The sequence below is a fragment of the Nerophis lumbriciformis genome, linkage group LG21, assembly GCF_033978685.3.
Source record: "Nerophis lumbriciformis linkage group LG21, RoL_Nlum_v2.1, whole genome shotgun sequence".
Lineage (NCBI taxonomy): Eukaryota > Metazoa > Chordata > Actinopteri > Syngnathiformes > Syngnathidae > Nerophis > Nerophis lumbriciformis.
In genome coordinates, this window is record NC_084568.2 from 40,184,273 (window position 1) to 40,204,531 (window position 20,259).

At 43.4% G+C, this 20,259-nt stretch overlaps 1 protein-coding gene across 3 annotated transcripts in view; it reads left to right on the forward strand.

Moving 5' to 3' along the window:
- Positions 1–20,259, forward strand: part of trim71 (tripartite motif containing 71, E3 ubiquitin protein ligase) — a 111,079-nt gene that overhangs the window by 41,881 nt on the left and 48,939 nt on the right. For all 3 annotated transcript variants that reach the window (XM_072915605.1, XM_072915606.1, XM_072915604.1), the window contains one exon: positions 10,281–10,448. In XM_072915605.1, the coding sequence (XP_072771706.1) occupies positions 10,281–10,448 (168 nt within the window). The remainder of the gene's footprint in view (positions 1–10,280; positions 10,449–20,259) is intronic.

A 20,259-nucleotide genomic window follows, 5' to 3' on the forward strand; every position in this document is an offset into this window, starting at 1 on the left:
TGAAGTAGATACACAATGTATGAAACATTGTAGTAGATACACAATGTATGAAACATTGTAGTAGATACACAATATATGAAACATTGAAGTAGATACACAATGTATGAAACATTGTAGTAGATACACAATGTATGAAACATTGTAGTAGATACACAATGTATGAAACATTGTAGTAGATACACAATATATGAAACATTGAAGTAGATACACAATGTATGAAACATTGTAGTAGATACACAATGTATGAAACATTGTAGTAGATACACAATGTAAGAAACATTGTAGTAGATACACAATGTAAGAAACATTGTAGTAGATACACAATGTATGAAACATTGTAGTAGATACACAATGTATGAAACATTGTAGTAGATACACAATGTATGAAACATTGTAGTAGATACACAATGTATGAAACATTGTAGTAGATACACAATGTATGAAACATTGAAGTAGATACACAATGTATGAAACATTGTAGTAGATACACAATGTAAGAAACATTGTAGTAGATACACAATGTAAGAAACATTGTAGTAGATACACAATGTATGAAACATTGTAGTAGATACACAATGTATGATTGATACAACTGGCTTGCACAAATAAAATAAAATGTTGTTAAACATTATGTTTATGTAGTAAACAAATCCTACATAAACAATACAAGTTGAACTATATGTATTACACAATTGTGTCGAAACCAAACTTGGATATACTTGCAAGTAGTCTGTGTACAGCTTGTGTTGTCATCTATATTTGCCTCTCAATATGGCTCAACAATCCATTCTATAAACTTTACACACTCTGTTACATTTCATTTCCACAGTGTTTTGTCATTCTCTGCCCATTTAAATCATCCATTTTTTACAGTTTGTCCCTCTCGATACCAAAACAATGAATGAGATATCATTTTTTTACTATCCCATGTATACATCTTGTGTAGGCCTTGATATATTTCACGGCCCAGCCTCCATTCTCCACATCTTTGTGTGTGCTGTCCCTTTGGGATGTGAGTGGGTGAGTGGGTGAAGGATGAGGAAGAAGAGAGCTTCTTAAATGATGGAGGAGGACGTGTGATAAAAGTGTGTCTCATTAGATGATGGAGAAGGTTGTTATTGATTGTGGGGCCCATCGGGTTCCTGCTACATTGATCTGTCAAGGATGTGATGGTCAGCGCATTCTTAATTAGTCTTTCATTACGACCAATCAGCATTCACAGATCAGCTCTGAAGCTTGGCTTATGTTTAGGCAACAAAGGGTTAAATGGCATTGTCTCCAGGGACTTGAGCTTTTTCTTTATGAGTCAGTCCATGGATGACTTGACATGTGTCAGTCGCTCTCCTGGTCCAGCCTCATGGATGATTTGAAATGTCAGTCACTCTCCTGGTCCAGCCTCATGGATGATTTGAATGTGTCAGTCACTCTCCTGGACCAGCTTCATGGATGACTTGAAATGTGTCAGTCACTCTCCTGGACCAGCCTCATGGATGATTTGAAATGTGTCAGTCACTCTCCTGGTCCAGCCTCATGGATGACTTGAATTGTGTCAGTCACTCTCCTGGTCCAGCTTCATGGATGACTTGAAATGTGTCAGTCACTCTCCTGGACCAGCCTCATGGATGATTTGAAATGTGTCAGTCACTCTCCTGGTCCAGCTTCATGGATGACTTGAAATGTGTCAGTCACTCTCCTGGACCAGCCTCATGGATGATTTGAAATGTGTCAGTCACTCTCCTGGTCCAGCCTCATGGATGACTTGAAATGTGTCAGTCACTCTCCTGGTCCAGCCTCATGGATGACTTGAATTCTGTCAGTCACTCTCCTGGTCCAGCCTCATGGATGATTTGAATTGTGTCAGTCACTCTCCTGGTCCAGCCTCATGGATGACTTGAATTGTGTCAGTCACTCTCCTGGACCAGACTCATGGATTATTTGAAATGTGTCAGTCACTCTCCTGGTCCAGCCTCATGGATGACTTGAAATGTGTCAGTCACTCTCCTGGTCCAGCCTCATGGATGATTTGAAATGTGTCAGTCACTCTCCTGGTCCAGCCTCATTGATGACTTGAAATGTGTCAGTCACTCTCCTGGTCCAGCTTCATGGATGACTTGAAATGTGTCAGTCACTCTCCTGGACCAGCCTCATGGATGATTTGAAATGTGTCAGTCACTCTCCTGGTCCAGCTTCATGGATGACTTGAAATGTGTCAGTCACTCTCCTAGACCAGCCTCATGGATGATTTGAAATGTGTCAGTCACTCTCCTGGTCCAGCTTCATGGATGACTTGAAATGTGTCAGTCACTCTCCTGGACCAGCCTCATGGATGATTTGAAATGTGTCAGTCACTCTCCTGGTCCAGCTTCATGGATGACTTGAAATGTGTCAGTCACTCTCCTAGACCAGCCTCATGGATGATTTGAAATGTGTCAGTCACTCTCCTGGTCCAGCCTCATTGATGACTTGAAATGTGTCAGTCACTCTCCTGGTCCAGCTTCATGGATGACTTGAAATGTGTCAGTCACTCTCCTGGACCAGCCTCATGGATGATTTGAAATGTGTCAGTCACTCTCCTGGTCCAGCTTCATGGATGACTTGAAATGTGTCAGTCACTCTCCTGGACCAGCCTCATGGATGATTTGAAATGTGTCAGTCACTCTCCTGGACCAGCCTCATGGATGATTTGAAATGTGTCAGTCACTCTCCTGGACCAGCCTCATGGATGATTTGAAATGTGTCAGTCACTCTCCTGGTCCAGCCTCATGGATGATTTGAATTGTGTCAGTCACTCTCCTGGTCCAGCCTCATGGATGACTTGAATTGTGTCAGTCACTCTCCTGGTCCAGCCTCATGGATGATTTGAAATGTGTCAGTCACTCTCCTGGTCCAGCCTCATGGATGATTTGAATTGTGTCAGTCACTCTCCTGGACCAGCCTCATGGATGACTTGAATTGTGTCAGTCACTCTCCTGGTCCAGCCTCATGGATGACTTGAATTGTGTCAGTCACTCTCCTGGTCCAGCCTCATGGATGATTTGAAATGTGTCAGTCACTCTCCTGGTCCAGCCTCATGGATGACTTGAATTGTGTCAGTCACTCTCCTGGTCCAGCCTCATGGATGACTTGAAATGTGTCAGTCACTCTCCTGGACCAGCCTCATGGATGACTTGAAATCTGTCAGTCACTCTCCTGGTCCAGCCTCATGGATGATTTGAAATGTGTCAGTCACTCTCCTGGACCAGCCTCATGGATGATTTGAAATGTGTCAGTCACTCTCCTGGTCCAGCCTCATGGATGACTTGAATTGTGTCAGTCACTCTCCTGGTCCAGCCTCATGGATGATTTGAAATGTGTCAGTCACTCTCCTGGTCCAGCCTCATGGATGATTTGAATGTGTCAGTCACTCTCCTGGACCAGCCTCATGGATGATTTGAAATGTGTCAGTCACTCTCCTGGTCCAGCCTCATGGATGATTTGAAATGTGTCAGTCACTCTCCTGGACCAGCCTCATGGATGATTTGAAATGTGTCAGTCACTCTCCTGGTCCAGCCTCATGGATGACTTGAATTGTGTCAGTCACTCTCCTGGTCCAGCCTCATGGATGATTTGAAATGTGTCAGTCACTCTCCTGGACCAGCCTCATGGATGATTTGAAATGTGTCAGTCACTCTCCTGGTCCAGCCTCATGGATGACTTGAATTGTGTCAGTCACTCTCCTGGTCCAGCCTCATGGATGATTTGAAATGTGTCAGTCACTCTCCTGGTCCAGCCTCATGGATGATTTGAATGTGTCAGTCACTCTCCTGGACCAGCCTCATGGATGATTTGAAATGTGTCAGTCACTCTCCTGGACCAGCCTCATGGATGATTTGAAATGTGTCAGTCACTCTCCTGGACCAGCCTCATGGATGACTTGAAATGTGTCAGTCACTCTCCTGGTCCAGCCTCATGGATGACTTGAATTGTGTCAGTCACTCTCCTGGTCCAGCCTCATGGATGACTTGAAATGTGTCAGTCACTCTCCTGGTCCAGCCTCATGGATGATTTGAATGTGTCAGTCACTCTCCTGGTCCAGCCTCATGGATGACTTGAATTGTGTCAGTCACTCTCCTGGTCCAGCCTCATGGATGACTTGAATTGTGTCAGTCACTCTCCTGGTCCAGCCTCATGGATGACTTGAAATGTGTCAGTCACTCTCCTGGTCCAGCCTCATGGATGATTTGAATGTGTCAGTCACTCTCCTGGTCCAGCCTCATGGATGACTTGAATTGTGTCAGTCACTCTCCTGGTCCAGCCTCATGGATGACTTGAATTGTGTCAGTCACTCTCCTGGTCCAGCTTCAAGCAGATGCAGATGCAGGTGAAGATGTGAGCTTTGTGGATAATTACTCTATATCTTCCTCATACTTTAACTTTGGCAAAGCTGATTGCTGAGATGTTGCAGGTAGTGGACCAGCAGTCTAGTCTATCATGGCTGAGATGTTGCAGGTAGTGGACCAGCAGTCTAGTCTATCATGGCTGAGATGTTGCAGGTAGTGGACCAGCAGTCCAGTCTATCATGGCTGAGATGTTGCAGGTAGTGGACCAGCAGTCTAGTCTATCATGGCTGAGATGTTGCAGGTAGTGGACCAGCAGTCTAGTCTCTCATGGCTGAGATGTTGCAGGTAGTGGACCAGCAGTCTAGTCTATCATTGCTGAGATGTTGCAGGTAGTGGACCAGCAGTCTAGTCTATCAAGTTGTTTTTGTCTTTTGAAACATCACAGCCAATGCAGATTGATCTCCACAAATAAGTGAGCTTATTATTTATCCCAAAAAGTGCAGTTACGTCTTATGTCCATAAGGTGCATTTTCACATTTGTCCATCCATTTTCTACCGCTTGTTCCTTTCAGGTTGGCGGGGGGTGCTGAAGGCAGTGTACACCCTGGACAAGTCACCACCTCATCACAGATAGACAACATTCACACTCACATTTGTTTTTATTTATTTATAGTATGATTTTGTTTCTGCCATATTCCTTAGTTTCTAATGCTTGTGTTGCTTTCATATGCACATTCTACTTTCTACTTCAGGTACATACATACAGGTAAAAGCCAGTAAATTAGAATATTTTGAAAAACTTGATTTATTTCAGTAATTGCATTCAAAAGGTGTAACTTGTACATTATATTTATTCATTGCACACAGACTGATGCATTCAAATGTTTATTTCATTTAATTTTGATGATTTGAAGTGGCAACAAATGAAAATCCAAAATTCCGTGTGTCACAAAATTAGAATATTACTTAAGGCTAATACAAAAAAGGGATTTTTAGAAATGTTGGCCAACTGAAAAGTATGAAAATGAAAAATATGAGCATGTACAATACTCAATACTTGGTTGGAGCTCCTTTTGCCTCAATTACTGCGTTAATGCGGCGTGGCATGGAGTCGATGAGTTTCTGGCACTGCTCAGGTGTTATGAGAGCCCAGGTTGCTCTGATAGTGGCCTTCAACTCTTCTGCGTTTTTGGGTATGGCATTCTGCATCTTCCTTTTCACAATACCCCACAGATTTTCTATGGGGCTAAGGTCAGGGGAGTTGGCGGGCCAATTTAGAACAGAAATACCATAGTCCGTAAACCAGGCACGGGTAGATTTTGCGCTGTGTGCAGGCGCCAAGTCCTGTTGGAACTTGAAATCTCCATCTCCATAGAGCAGGTCAGCAGCAGGAAGCATGAAGTGCTCTAAAACTTGCTGGTAGACGGCTGCGTTGACCCTGGATCTCAGGAAACAGAGTGGACCGACACCAGCAGATGACATGGCACCCCAAACCATCACTGATGGTGGAAACTTTACACTAGACTTCAGGCAACGTGGATCCTGTGCCTCTCCTGTCTTCCTCCAGACTCTGGGACCTCGATTTCCAAAGGAAATGCAAAATTTGCTTTCGTCAGAAAACATGACTTTGGACCACTCAGCAGCAGTCCAGCTCTTTTTTTCCTTAGCCCAGGTGAGACGCTTTTCGCGCTGTTTCTTGGTCAACAGTGGCTTGACACGAGGTATGCGGCAGTTGAAACCCATGTCTTTCAAGCGTCTCTTGGTGGTGGATCTTGAAGCACTGACTCCAGCAGCTGTCCACTCCTTCTGAATCTCCTCAAACATTTTTGAATGGTTTTTTTTTCACAATCTTGACCAGGGCGCGGTGATCCCTATCGCTTGTACACTTTTTCTGACCACAGTTTTTCCTTCCCTTTGCCTCTCCATTAATGTGTTTGGACACAGAGCTCTGAGAACAGCCAGCCTCTTCAGCAATAACCTTTTGTGTCTTTCCCTCCTTGTGCAATGTGTCGATGGTTGCCTTTTGGACAGCTGTCAAATCTGAAGTCTTCCCCATGTTTGTGTAGGCTTCAGAACTGGACTGAGAGACCATTTAAAGCCCTTTGCAGGTGTTTTGAGTTAATCAGCTGATTAGTTTGTGGCACCAGGTGTCTTCAAAATTGAACCCTTACACAATATTCTAATTTTGTGACACACGGAATTTTGGATTTTCATTTGTTGCCACTTCAAATCATCAAAATTAAATGAAATAAACATTTGAATGCATCAGTCTGTGTGCAATGAATAAATATAATGTACAAGTTACACCTTTTGAATGCAATTACTGAAATAAATCAAGTTTTTCAAAATATTCTAATTTACTGGCTTTTACCTGTACATCTTGAATGGGTTTGTGTTTAAAAAAAATAAAACTTGGTTAAAGGCTTGTCGGTATAAGTAGTTTTGGAAAATGTTTAAAATCCCGGTGTATAATAACCGTCATCATTTTGCTCCCAATAACCGTGATAAGAAATGTTCACATTGACACATTCCTTGTCTCACTTCAACCTAAAGCGTTCCCCCGGCAACCAACACTCCAGGCTTTATCTCAGCACTAAACTTTACATGTCCCAAGGACCCCATCAAGTCATAATAATGCGGTCCGACAGTACATTTTTGGGGTCCCACTTTTTTGTAAGCATTTTGAAAACAAATGATAAATGTATCCTGTTTTATCTCACATTCTATTTTGTGTTTTGTCATAAACGTTACTTCATTCATGAAACAAACAATAGAAAATAAAATAAATGGTTATGCATAAGTAAATGTATTCACTTATAAATATTCATTCACTTTCTTCTTTCTCTCATGGATCTAAACTTTACCGCTGACGCTAATTTTTTCTATATTTGTATTTAATAAGTTGTATTTATTTCAGTATAAAAGTGTTTTGCTTGGGTCATGAAATGATGATAATGGTGTGCCAGAGCATACACACGTTATTTATTTCACTCTGACATCTATCCCTCACTTCCAGAGGTGGGTAGAGTAGCCAGAAATTGTACTCAAGTAAGAGTACTGTTACTTTAGAGATTTATTACTCAAGTAAAAGTAAGGAGTAGTCACCCAAATATTTACTTGAGTAAAAGTAAAAAGTATGTTGTGAAAAAACTACTCAAGTACTGAGTAACTGATGAGTAACATACACACACATATCATATATATATATATATATATATATATATATATATATATATATACGGTATATATATATATATACCGTATTTTCCGCACTATAAGGCGCACCGGATTATTAGCCGCACCTTCTATGAATTACATATTTCGTAATTTTGTCCACCAATAAGCCGCCCCGGACTATAAGCCGCGCCTACGCTGCGCTAAAGTGAATGTCAAAAAAACGCTGCGCTAAAGTGAATGTCAAAAAAACAGTCAGATAGTTCAGTCAAACTTTAATAATATATTGAAAACCAGCGTTCTAACAACTCTGTCCCAAAATGTACGCAAATGTGCAATCACAAACATAGTAAAATTCAAAATGGTGTAGAGCAATAAATAGCAACATAATGTTGCTCGAACGTTAATGTCACAACACACAAAATAAACATAGCGCTCACCTTCTGAAGTTATTCTTCATTCGTAAATCCTTCGAATTCTTCGTCTTCGGTGTCCGAATTGAAAAGTTGCGCAAGCGTGGTATCCAAAATGGCCGGTTCCGTCTCGTAGAAGTCATCGGGAGTCAGTGTCGCTGTTGTTCTGTGAATCCTGCCTTCCGGAAAGCTCGGACCACAGTTGTGACCGAAATATCTGCCCAAGCATTTACGATCCACTGGCAAATGTTGGCGTATGTCGACCGAGGCTGTCTGCCCGTCTTAGTGAAGGTGTGTTCGCCTTCGGAGCTGTGTGAAAAAAGCCACCCGGCCTCTTCGCGTAAACTTCCCTTAACCACTCGCTCATCTTTTCTTCATCCATCCATCCCTTCGAGTTAGCTTTTATGATGACGCCGGCTGGAAAGGTCTCTTTTGGCAAGGTCTTCCTTTTGAATATCACCATGAGTGGAAGTTAGCATGGCAAGCTAGAACCACAGTGAAGGATGACTTCTCATTCCCTGTGGTGCGAATATTCACCGTACGTGCTCCCGTTCCACAGTGCGGTTCAGTTGCTGTGAAATACGGTAGTAATCCGTGTGCGGATGGAGAGATTGCGTCTTTTTATGAACCGGATCACTTAGTAGGAGCCATTTTGTGGTCTTTACAGATGTAAACAGGAAATGAAACGTACGGTGATATCCGCGCGTTTTTTCTTCTTCTTCCGGGGGCGGGTGAAGCGCTTCCTGTTCTATGGGGGCGGGTGAAGCGCTTCCTGTTCTATGGGGGCGGGTGCTTTCCTTGGCGGTTGCTTGCGTAGAAGAAGAAGCGCTTCCTGTTCTACCGGGAAAAAAGATGGCGGCTGTTTACCGAAGTTGCGAGATCGAAACTTTATGAAAATTAATCGTAATAAAGTGCACCGGGTTATAAGGCGCACTGTTAGCTTTTGAGAAAATTTGTGGTTTTTAGGTGCGCCTTATAGTGCGGAAAATACGGTACACACATACATTGATATATACAGTATATCATTTATATTTATTTATTTTGCCGTTTTTGTTCACATGTTAAAGGTGTTTTAATGAATATACATGCATGTTTAACACATATAGATTCCTTTCTTTCATGAAGACAAGAATATAAGTTGGTGTATTACCTGATTCTGATGACTTGCATTGATTGTAATCAGACAGTAGTGATGATAACGTCCACGTTTTCAAATGGAGGAGAAAAAAAGTTCCTCCTTTCTGTCTAATACCACATGAAAGTGGTTGGTTTTTGGTATCTTATTTGTCCAGCTTCCATATTCGTTTTCACACACTTTACAAGAAATACATTGGCGGCAAATTCCGTAGCTTGCTAGCTTGTTTGCGCTGGCTTTCGGAGACTCTTATTTTGTAAGTGCAAGCGCGATGGAGCGGCACTTTTATTGTGAAGACAGGAACTGTGCAGTCAGTCTTTAGGCTTTTGACGGGATGTACGGTTGAAATGGAAAAGGGTCTTTTTTCCTTCACACTTTTGATTGATTGTAACTTTTATTAGTAGATTGCACAGTACAGTACATATTCCGTACAAATGACCACTAAATGGTAACACCCCAATAAGTTTTTCCACTTGTTTAAGTCAGGTCATGTGACCACCTGGCTCTGTTTGATTGGTCCAACGTCACCAGTGACTGCATCTGATTGGTGGAACGGACTGAACGTCACCAGTGACTGTATTTGTTGAAACGCAGGCACTATGAAGGTCTGTCTGACAGACCAAAACAAACAAAGCGTGCATTAACAGATCGATAAAAATTAGTAGCGAGTAGCGAGCTGAATGTAGATAAAAGTAGCGGAGTAAAAGTAGCGTTTCTTCTCTATAAATATACTCAAGTAAAAGTAAAAGTAAGTTGCATTAAAACTACTCTTAGAAGTACAATTTATCCCAAAAGTTACTCAAGTAGATGTAACGGAGTAAATGTAGCGCGTTACTACCCACCTCTGCTCACTTCTAAGTTTTATTATATTATGTTGTTTTTTTGTTTTCTGCCCTTAACTGTTTTTTTTTATGGCAAACACACAAAATATGCAAAATCTTCCACAAAAAGTATTTTTCAAAGTGTAATATTTGATGTGAAGTAATGGGAGCCGTGGATAGGTCATTAATTCATAAAAACATTGATTTTGATTCAGTATTATGTTTTGAGCAATGAAAATGTTGCCGTCCTATACCCTAAATTTACAGCGAGTGCATTGAGCTGTGTGAGAAATCTCAAGTCAATGGGACTTAAGTATGTGGTTGTCAGCCACACAGTTTGGATGTTTGAGGAGTAGAAGAGTGAAATAAACATCAAATATTTGAACTTACAACTCAAACTCTCCTTCCTCCTCCCCAGGTGTTCCTCTTCTTCTGCGAGAGCTGCGCCATGCCCATCTGCAGGGAGTGCAGCATGGGCCGTCACCTGGGCCACACCTTTGTTTACCTCCAAGATGCCGTGCAGGACTGCAGGGCCGTCACCATCCAGCTGCTGGCAGACGCACAGAAGGGACGACAGGCCGTGCAGGTGAGGAAGCATCCTACCTCGCAATGCATTGTGGGTGTGACATACCTTTATAAGGTCAGGTAACATCAGGTGAAACTGTTGGTGTGACATACCTTTAAATGGTCAGGTAACATCAGGTGAAACAGTTGGTGTGACATACCTTTAAATGGTTAGGTAACATCAGGTGAAACAGTTGGTGTGACATACCTTTAAATGTTCAGGTGAAACAGTTGGTGTGACATACCTTTATAAGGTCAGGTAACATCAGGTGAAACAGTTGGTGTGACATACCTTTATAAGGTCAGGTAACATCAGGTGAAACAGTTGGTGTGACATACCTTTAAATGGTCAGGTAACATCAGGTGAAACAGTTGGTGTGACATACCTTTAAATGTTCAGGTGAAACAGTTGGTGTGACATACCTTTATAAGGTCAGGTAACATCAGGTGAAACAGTTGGTGTGACATACCTTTATAAGGTCAGGTAACATCAGGTGAAACAGTTGGTGTGACATACCTTTAAATGGTCAGGTAACATCAGGTGAAACAGTTGGTGTGACATACCTTTATAAGGTCAGGTAACATCAGGTGAAACAGTTGGTGTGACATACCTTTATAAGGTCAGGTAACATCAGGTGAAACAGTTGGTGTGACATACCTTTATAAGGTCAGGTAACATCAGGTGAAACAGTTGGTGTGACATACCTTTATAAGGTCAGGTAACATCAGGTGAAACAGTTGGTGTGACATACCTTTAAATGGTCAGGTAACATCAGGTGAAACAGTTGGTGTGACATACCTTTAAATGGTCAGGTAACATCAGGTGAAACAGTTGGTGTGACATACCTTTATAAGGTCAGGTAACATCAGGTGAAACAGTTGGTGTGACATACCTTTAAATGTTCAGGTGAAACAGTTGGTGTGACATACCTTTAAATGGTCAGGTAACATCAGGTGAAACAGTTGGTGTGACATACCTTTATAAGGTCAGGTAACATCAGGTGAAACAGTTGGTGTGACATACCTTTAAATGGTCAGGTAACATCAGGTGAAACAGTTGGTGTGACATACCTTTATAAGGTCAGGTAACATCAGGTGAAACAGTTGGTGTGACATACCTTTAAATGGTCAGGTGACATCAGGTGAAACAGTTGGTGTGACATACCTTTAAATGGTCAGGTAACATCAGGTGAAACAATTGGTGTGACATACCTTTATAAGGTCAGGTAACATCAGGTGAAACAGTTGGTGTGACATACCTTTATAAGGTCAGGTAACATCAGGTGAAACAGTTGGTGTGACATACCTTTAAATGGTCAGGTAACATCAGGTGAAACAGTTGGTGTGACATACCTTTAAATGGTCAGATAACATCAGGTGAAACAGTTGGTGTGACATACCTTTATAAGGTCAGGTAACATCAGGTGAAACAGTTGGTGTGACATACCTTTAAATGGTCAGGTAACATCAGGTGAAACAGTTGGTGTGACATACCTTTATAAGGTCAGGTAACATCAGGTGAAACAGTTGGTGTGACATACCTTTAAATGGTCAGGTAACATCAGGTGAAACAGTTGGTGTGACATACCTTTATAAGGTCAGGTAACATCAGGTGAAACAGTTGGTGTGACATACCTTTAAATGTTCAGGTGAAACAGTTGGTGTGACATACCTTTAAATGGTCAGGTAACATCAGGTGAAACAGTTGGTGTGACATACCTTTAAATGTTCAGGTAACATCAGGTGAAACAGTTGGTGTGACATACCTTTAAATGTTCAGGTAACATCAGGTGAAACAGTTGGTGTGACATACCTTTATAAGGTCAGGTAACATCAGGTGAAACAGTTGGTGTGACATACCTTTAAATGGTCAGGTAACATCAGGTGAAACAGTTGGTGTGACATACCTTTATAAGGTCAGGTAACATCAGGTGAAACAGTTGGTGTGACATACCTTTATAAGGTCAGGTAACATCAGGTGAAACAGTTGGTGTGACATACCTTTATAAGGTCAGGTAACATCAGGTGAAACAGTTAGCGTGACATACCTTTATAAGGTCAGGTAACATCAGGTGAAACAGTTGGTGTGACATACCTTTATAAGGTCAGGTAACATCAGGTGAAACAGTTGGTGTGATATACCTTTAAATGGTCAGGTAACATCAGGTGAAACAGTTGGTGTGACATACCTTTATAAGGTCAGGTAACATCAGGTGAAACAGTTGGTGTGACATACCTTTTATAAGGTCAGGTAACATCAGGTGAAACAGTTGGTGTGACATACCTTTATAAGGTCAGGTAACATCAGGTGAAACAGTTGGTGTGACATACCTTTAAAAGGTCAGGTAACATCAGGTGAAACAGTTGGTGTGACATACCTTTAAATGGTCAGGTAACATCAGGTGAAACAGTTGGTGTGACATACCTTTATAAGGTCAGGTAACATCAGGTGAAACAGTTGGTGTGACATACCTTTAAATGTTCAGGTGAAACAGTTGGTGTGACATACCTTTAAATGGTCAGGTAACATCAGGTGAAACAGTTGGTGTGACATACCTTTATAAGGTCAGGTAACATCAGGTGAAACAGTTGGTGTGACATACCTTTATAAGGTCAGGTAACATCAGGTGAAACAGTTGGTGTGACATACCTTTAAATGGTCAGGTAACATCAGGTGAAACAGTTGGTGTGACATACCTTTATAAGGTCAGGTAACATCAGGTGAAACAGTTGGTGTGACATACCTTTATAAGGTCAGGTAACATCAGGTGAAACAGTTGGTGTGACATACCTTTAAATGGTCAGGTAACATCAGATGAAACAGTTGGTGTGACATACCTTTATAAGGTCAGGTAACATCAGGTGAAACAGTTGGTGTGACATACCTTTAAATGTTCAGGTGAAACAGTTGGTGTGACATACCTTTAAATGGTCAGGTAACATCAGGTGAAACAGTTGGTGTGACATACCTTTATAAGGTCAGGTAACATCAGGTGAAACAGTTGGTGTGACATACCTTTAAATGGTCAGGTAACATCAGATGAAACAGTTGGTGTGACATACCTTTAAATGGTCAGGTAACATCAGATGAAACAGTTGGTGTGACATACCTTTATAAGGTCAGGTAACATCAGGTGAAACAGTTGGTGTGACATACCTTTAAATGTTCAGGTGAAACAGTTGGTGTGACATACCTTTATAAGGTCAGGTAACATCAGGTGAAACAGTTGGTGTGACATACCTTTATAAGGTCAGGTAACATCAGGTGAAACAGTTGGTGTGACATACCTTTATAAGGTCAGGTAACATCAGGTGAAACAGTTGGTGTGACATACCTTTATAAGGTCAGGTAACATCAGGTGAAACAGTTGGTGTGACATACCTTTAAATGGTCAGGTAACATCAGGTGAAACAGTTGGTGTGACATACCTTTATAAGGTCAGGTAACATCAGGTGAAACAGTTGGTGTGACATACATTTATAAGGTCAGGTAACATCAGGTGAAACAGTTGGTGTGACATACCTTTATAAGGTCAGGTAACATCAGGTGAAACAGTTAGTGTGACATACCTTTATAAGGTCAGGTAACATCAGGTGAAACAGTTGGTGTGACATACCTTTAAATGGTCAGGTAACATCAGGTGAAACAGTTGGTGTGACATACCCCACAATGCCCTCCGGGTACTCTGGCTTTCTCCCACCTCCAAAGACATGCACCTGGGGATAGGCCCCTCCCCCCTCCAAAGACATGCACTTTGGGAAAGGCCCCTCCCCCCTCCAAAGACATGCACTTTGGGATAGGCCCCTCCCCCTCCAAAGACATGCACCTGGGGATAGGCCCCTCCCACCTCCAAAGACATGTACCTGGGGATAGGCCCCTCCCCCCTCCAAAGACATGCACTTGGGGATAGGCCCCTCCCCTTTCCAAAGACATGCACCTGGGGATAGGCCCCTCCCACCTCCAAAGACATGCACCTGGGGATAGGCCCCTCCCCCTTCCAAAGACATGCACTTGGGGATAGGCCCCTCCCCCCTCCAAAGACATGCACCTGGGGATAGGCCCCTCCCACCTCCAAAGACATGCACCTGGGGATAGGCCCCTCCCACCTCCAAAGACATGCACCTGGGGATAGGCCCCTCCCCCCTCCAAAGACATGCACCTGGGGATAGGCCCCTCCCCCCTCCAAAGACATGTACCTGGGGATAGGCCCCTCCCCCCTCCAAAGACATGCACCTGGGGATAGGCCCCTCCCCCCTCGAAAGACATGCACCTGGGGATAGGCCCCTCCCACCTCCAAAGACATGCACCTGGGGATAGGCCCCTCCCCCCCTCCAAAGACATGCACTTTGGGAAAGGCCCCTCCCCCCTCCAAAGACATGCACTTTGGGATAGGCCCCTCCCCCTCCAAAGACATGCACCTGGGGATAGGCCCCTCCCCCCTCCAAAGACATGTACCTGGGGATAGGCCCCTCCCCCCTCCAAAGACATGTACCTGGGGATAGGCCCCTCCCCCCTCCAAAGACATGCACTTGGGGAGAGGCCCCTCCCCCCTCCAAAGACATGCACCTGGGGATAGGCCCCTCCCACCTCCAAAGACATGCACCTGGGGATAGGCCCCTCCCCCTTCCAAAGACATGCACTTGGGGATAGGCCCCTCCCCCCTCCAAAGACATGCACTTGGGGATAGGCCCCTCCCCCCTCCAAAGACATGCACCTGGGGATAGGCCCCTCCCCCTTCCAAAGACATGCACCTGGGGATAGGCCCCTCCCCCCTCGAAAGACATGCACTTGGGGATAGGCCCCTCCCCCCTCCAAAGACATGCACATGGGGATAGGCCCCTCCCACCTCCAAAGACATGCACTTGGGGATAGGCCCCTCCCCCCTCCAAAGACATGCACCTGGGGATAGGCCCCTCCCCCCTCCAAAGACATGCACCTGGGGATAGGCCCCTCCCATCTCCAAAGACATGCACCTGGGTATAGGCCCCTTCCCCCTCCAAAGACATGCACTTGGGGATAGGCCCCTCCCCCCTCCAAAGACATGCACCTGGGGATAGGCCCCTCCCACCTCCAAAGACATGCACCTGGGGATAGGCCCCTCCCACCTCCAAAGACATGCAGCTGGGGATAGGTTGATTGGCAACACTAATTGGTCCCTAGTGTGTGAATGTTGTCTATCTGTGATGAGGGCGTGACTTGTCCAGGGTGTACCCCGCCTCCCGCCCGAATGCAGCTGGGATAGGCTTCAGAACCCCCCGCCACCCCGAAAGGGACAAGCGGTAGAAAATGTATGTATGTAATAAGAAGGTATGTTGCAGGTGTAAGATGAATTGTCTCTGAGCAGAAGGGAAATGAGCAAAAAGTGATTTATTTCTTACTTCTTCAAATACTTTTTCTCTTCAACTTGCATGTCAGGAAATTCTGTCAAAAATGGTGAACATTTTGGCTAAAACTTAGCCTTTGAAAAATAAGTGAAGGTAGCATCCTTGGACAGCAGTCATGCTAGTGGGGGCGGGGATGAAGGTCAAAGGGGGCGGGGATGAAGGTCAAAGGGGATGGAGATGAAGGTCAAAGGGGGAGGGGATGAAGGTCAAAGGGGGCGGGGATGAAGGTCAAAGGAGGAGGGGATGAAGGTCAAAGGGGGAGGGGATGAAGGTAGAAGGGGGTGGGGATCAAGGTAGAAGGGGGCGGGGATGAAGGTCAAAGGGGGTGGGGATGAAGTCAAAGGGGATGGGGGTGAAGGTCAAAGGAGGAGGGGATGAAGGTCAAAGGGGGTGGGGATCAAGGTAGAAGGGGGCGGGGATGAAGGTCAAAGGGGGCGGGGATGAAGGTCAAAGGGGAGGGGATAAAGGTCAAAGGGGGAGGGGATGAAAGTCAAAGGGGGCGGGGATAAAGGTGAAAAGGGGCGGGGATAAAGGTGAAAAAGGGGGAGGGGATGAAGGTCAAAGGAGGAGGGGATGAAGGTCAAAGGGGTTGGGGACGAAGGTAAAAGGGGGTGGGGATCAAGGTCGAAGGGGGCGGGGATGAAGGTCAAAGGGGAGGGGATGAAGGTCAAAGGGGGCGGGGATGAAGGTCAAAGGGGAGGGGATGAAAGTCAAAGGGGGCGGGGATAAAGGTCAAAAGGGGCGGGGATAAAGGTGAAAAGGGGGGAGGGGATGAAGGTCAAAGGGGGCGGGGATGAAGGTCAAAGGGGAGGGGATGAAAGTCAAAGGGGGCGGGGATAAAGGTGAAAAGGGGCGGGGATAAAGGTGAAAAGGGGGGAGGGGATGAAGGTCAAAGGGGGCGGGGATAAAGGTGAAAATGGGTGAGGGGATGAAGGGGGAGGGGAGACGAGGTATTTAAAGGCTTTCCAGAGCTCTTTTGACACTTGCTGCTTTCTTCACTGGCAACTATACATATCAACTAAAAAAAATAACTAGTACGTGTAAGGGTGATGAATAGTGAACATGAGTTAGTACATTCACAGTGACACATTACCATGGCAACTATACATATCAACTGATATCAACTAGTTATGAGCTTTTAAACATAACCCGCTAACTGCTGCCAATCAAATGGTGAATAAGATACTCTTTAGGGTTCATATGTTTGTAAATCTGACTGTGATGAAGTCAGTGCCTCACCAGCCATCAACCTCACCGCACGTCACTGGTGTACACGTTTCTTGCATGTTCTCTGACACGTGTACACGTTTCTTTCCTGTTCTTTGACACCTGTACATGTTTCTTTCATGTTCTTTGACACGTGCACACGTTTTTTGCATGTTCTTTGACACGTGTACACGTTTCTTGCATGTTCTTTGACACGTGTACACGTTTCTTGCATGTTCTTTGATACGTGTACATGTTTCTTTCATGTTCTTTGACACGTTTACACGTTTCTTTCATGTTCTTTGACACGTATACATGTTTCTTGCATGTTCTTTGACACGTGTACACGTTTCTTGCATGTTCTTTGACACGTGTACACGTTTCTTTCATGTTCTTTGACACGTGTACACGTTTCTTGCATGTTCTCTGACACGTGTACACGTTTCTTGCATGTTCTTTGACATGTGTACACGTTTCTTTCGTGTTCTTTGACACGTGTACATGTTTCTTTCATGTTCTTTGACACATGTACACGTTTCTTGCATGTTCTTTGACACGTGTACACGTTTCTTGCGTGTTCTTTGACACGTGTACACGTTTCTTGCATGTTCTTTGACACATGTACACGTTTCTTGCGTGTTCTTTGACACGTGTACACGTTTCTTGCATGTTCTTTGACACGTGTACACGTTTCTTTCGTGTTCTTTGACACGTGTACATGTTTCTTGCATGTTCTTTGACACATGTACACGTTTCTTGCATGTTCTTTGACACGTGTACACGTTTCTTTTGTGTTCTTTGACACGTGTACACGTTTCTTGCGTGTTCTTTGACACGTGTACACGTTTCTTGCATGTTCTCTGACACGTGTACACGTGGACACGTTTCTTGCGTGTTCTTTGACACGTGTACACGTTTCTTGCGTGTTCTTTGACACGTGTACACGTTTCTTGCATGTTCTCTGACACGTGTACACGTTTCTTGCGTGTTCTTTGACACGTGTACACGTTTCTTGCATGTTCTCTGACATGTGTACACGTTTCTTGCATGTTCTTTGACACGTGTACACGTTTCTTTTGTATTCTTAGACACGTGTACACGTTTCTTGCATGTTCTTTGACACGTGTACACGTTTCTTGCGTGTTCTTTGACACGTGTACACGTTTCTTGCATGTTCTTTGACACGTGTACACGTTTCTTGCATGTTCTCTGACACGTGTACACGTTTCTTGCATGTTCTCTGACACGTGTACACCTTTCTTGCATGTTCTTTGACACGTGTACATGTTTCTTGCATGTTCTTTGACACGTTACATGTTTCTTGCATGTTCGGTGACACGTGTACACTTTTCTTGCATGTTCTTTGACACGTGTACACGTTTCTTGCATGTTCTCTGACACGTGTACACGTTTCTTGCATGTTCTTTGACACGTGTACACGTTTCTTTCATGTTCTTTGACACGTATACATGTTTCTTGCATGTTCCTTGACACCTGTACACGTTTCTTTCATGTTCTTTGACACGTGTACATGTTTCTTTCATGTTCTTTGACACGTGTACACATTTCTTTCATGTTCTTTGACACGTATACATGTTTCTTGCATGTTCTTTGACACGTATACACGTTTCTTGCACGTTCTTTGACACGTGTACACGTTTCTTTCATGTTCTTTGACACGTGTACACGTTTCTTGCATGTTCTTTGACACGTGTACACGTTTCTTGCATGTTCTTTGACACGTCTACACGTTTCTTGCATGTTCTTTGACACATGTACACGTTTCTTGCATGTTCTTTGACACATGTACACGTTTCTTGCATGTTCTTTGACACATGTACACGTTTCTTGCATGTTCTTTGACACGTGTACACATTTCTTTCATGTTCTTTGACACGTATACATGTTTCTTGCATGTTCTTTGACACGTGTACACGTTTCTTGCATGTTCTTTGACACGTGTACACGTTTCTTGCATGTTTTTTGACACATGTACACGTTTCTTGCATGTTCTTTGACACGTGTACACGTTTCTTGCATGTTCTTTGACACATGTACATGTTTCTTGCATGTTCTTTGACACGTGTACTAGGGCTGGGCGATATATGGAATATACCCGATATATCGCGGGTTTGTCTCTGTGCGATATAGAAAATGACTATATGGTGATATTGGAGTATACCTTCTCAGGCAGTTGCTTTTAGCTGCAGGCATTACACTACAGGCTCTTCTCACTCTTTCTTGTCTCTCCTTCTCACAGACATAAAACAAGTGCATCTTTGGGAAGATGTTGAACAGACAACTGTAATATGTCAAGTATGCAGCAAAAGCCTTGCTACAAAAAGTAGAATTACTGCTAATATGTAGCATCATTTGAAAAGTCACCTGCTAGAGAATGAAGAGTGCTTGAAACTCCACATGTCAACATTTCCTTTCAGTGCCACACCCACAAAATGCCCAAGCAACCATTTCCACATCAACACCAGAAGGAGATAACGTCGGCAGGAACCTACCACATAGTGAAGGACATACACTATTTGACTTCCTATTATGCAGCTCATTTTTATTTGACACTTATTGAAATATATCGTGTGTGACATCATGCACAAAAGTGCACTACACATTTCTTGCAAGTTGTGTACCTTTCTGAGTGTGCTAAAGCCCTCAAAGGTTTTATTTGGCGAATAGTAATGATATATTTCAATAATAGGAAGAATGAAATATCTCAAGGGGGTAAGAAAAGGTAATAGAAATGTAGCACAAAGCCAAGATGTGGATGCTTTGTTCAGATAGTTTAGAGTATTTGTAGTATCTTTGTGGCCTAGCATCTTCTAATGTTCACTCAAAATGTTTATTAGGTCTTTGCAGTTTCTTCATGTTAATAATATCATTTAAGTGCATCTGTTATGGCCCAGCACATAATAATAATAATATTATAATAATACATAATACACATCCGGCTGACAAGTAGGAGAGGCTTTTATCCTAATTTGGCTCAGAAATGTGTTATTGCTTCTAAATTGAGGAAAAGCTGACAAATGTTTTTCTTCATATTGTGACCTGGGCGCTCATTTTGAAAAGTGTCTATAAAAGGAACCTCGTTGGTGGAGGTAATCAACACATAATATGCTTATGTAACGAAATTTGGTTCTCATCTGTACTGGAAAGTTCAAATTTGAATGACAATAAAAAGGAAGTCTAGTCTAAGTCTAATTAGATTTGTGACTATTCCAGTTGGCTCT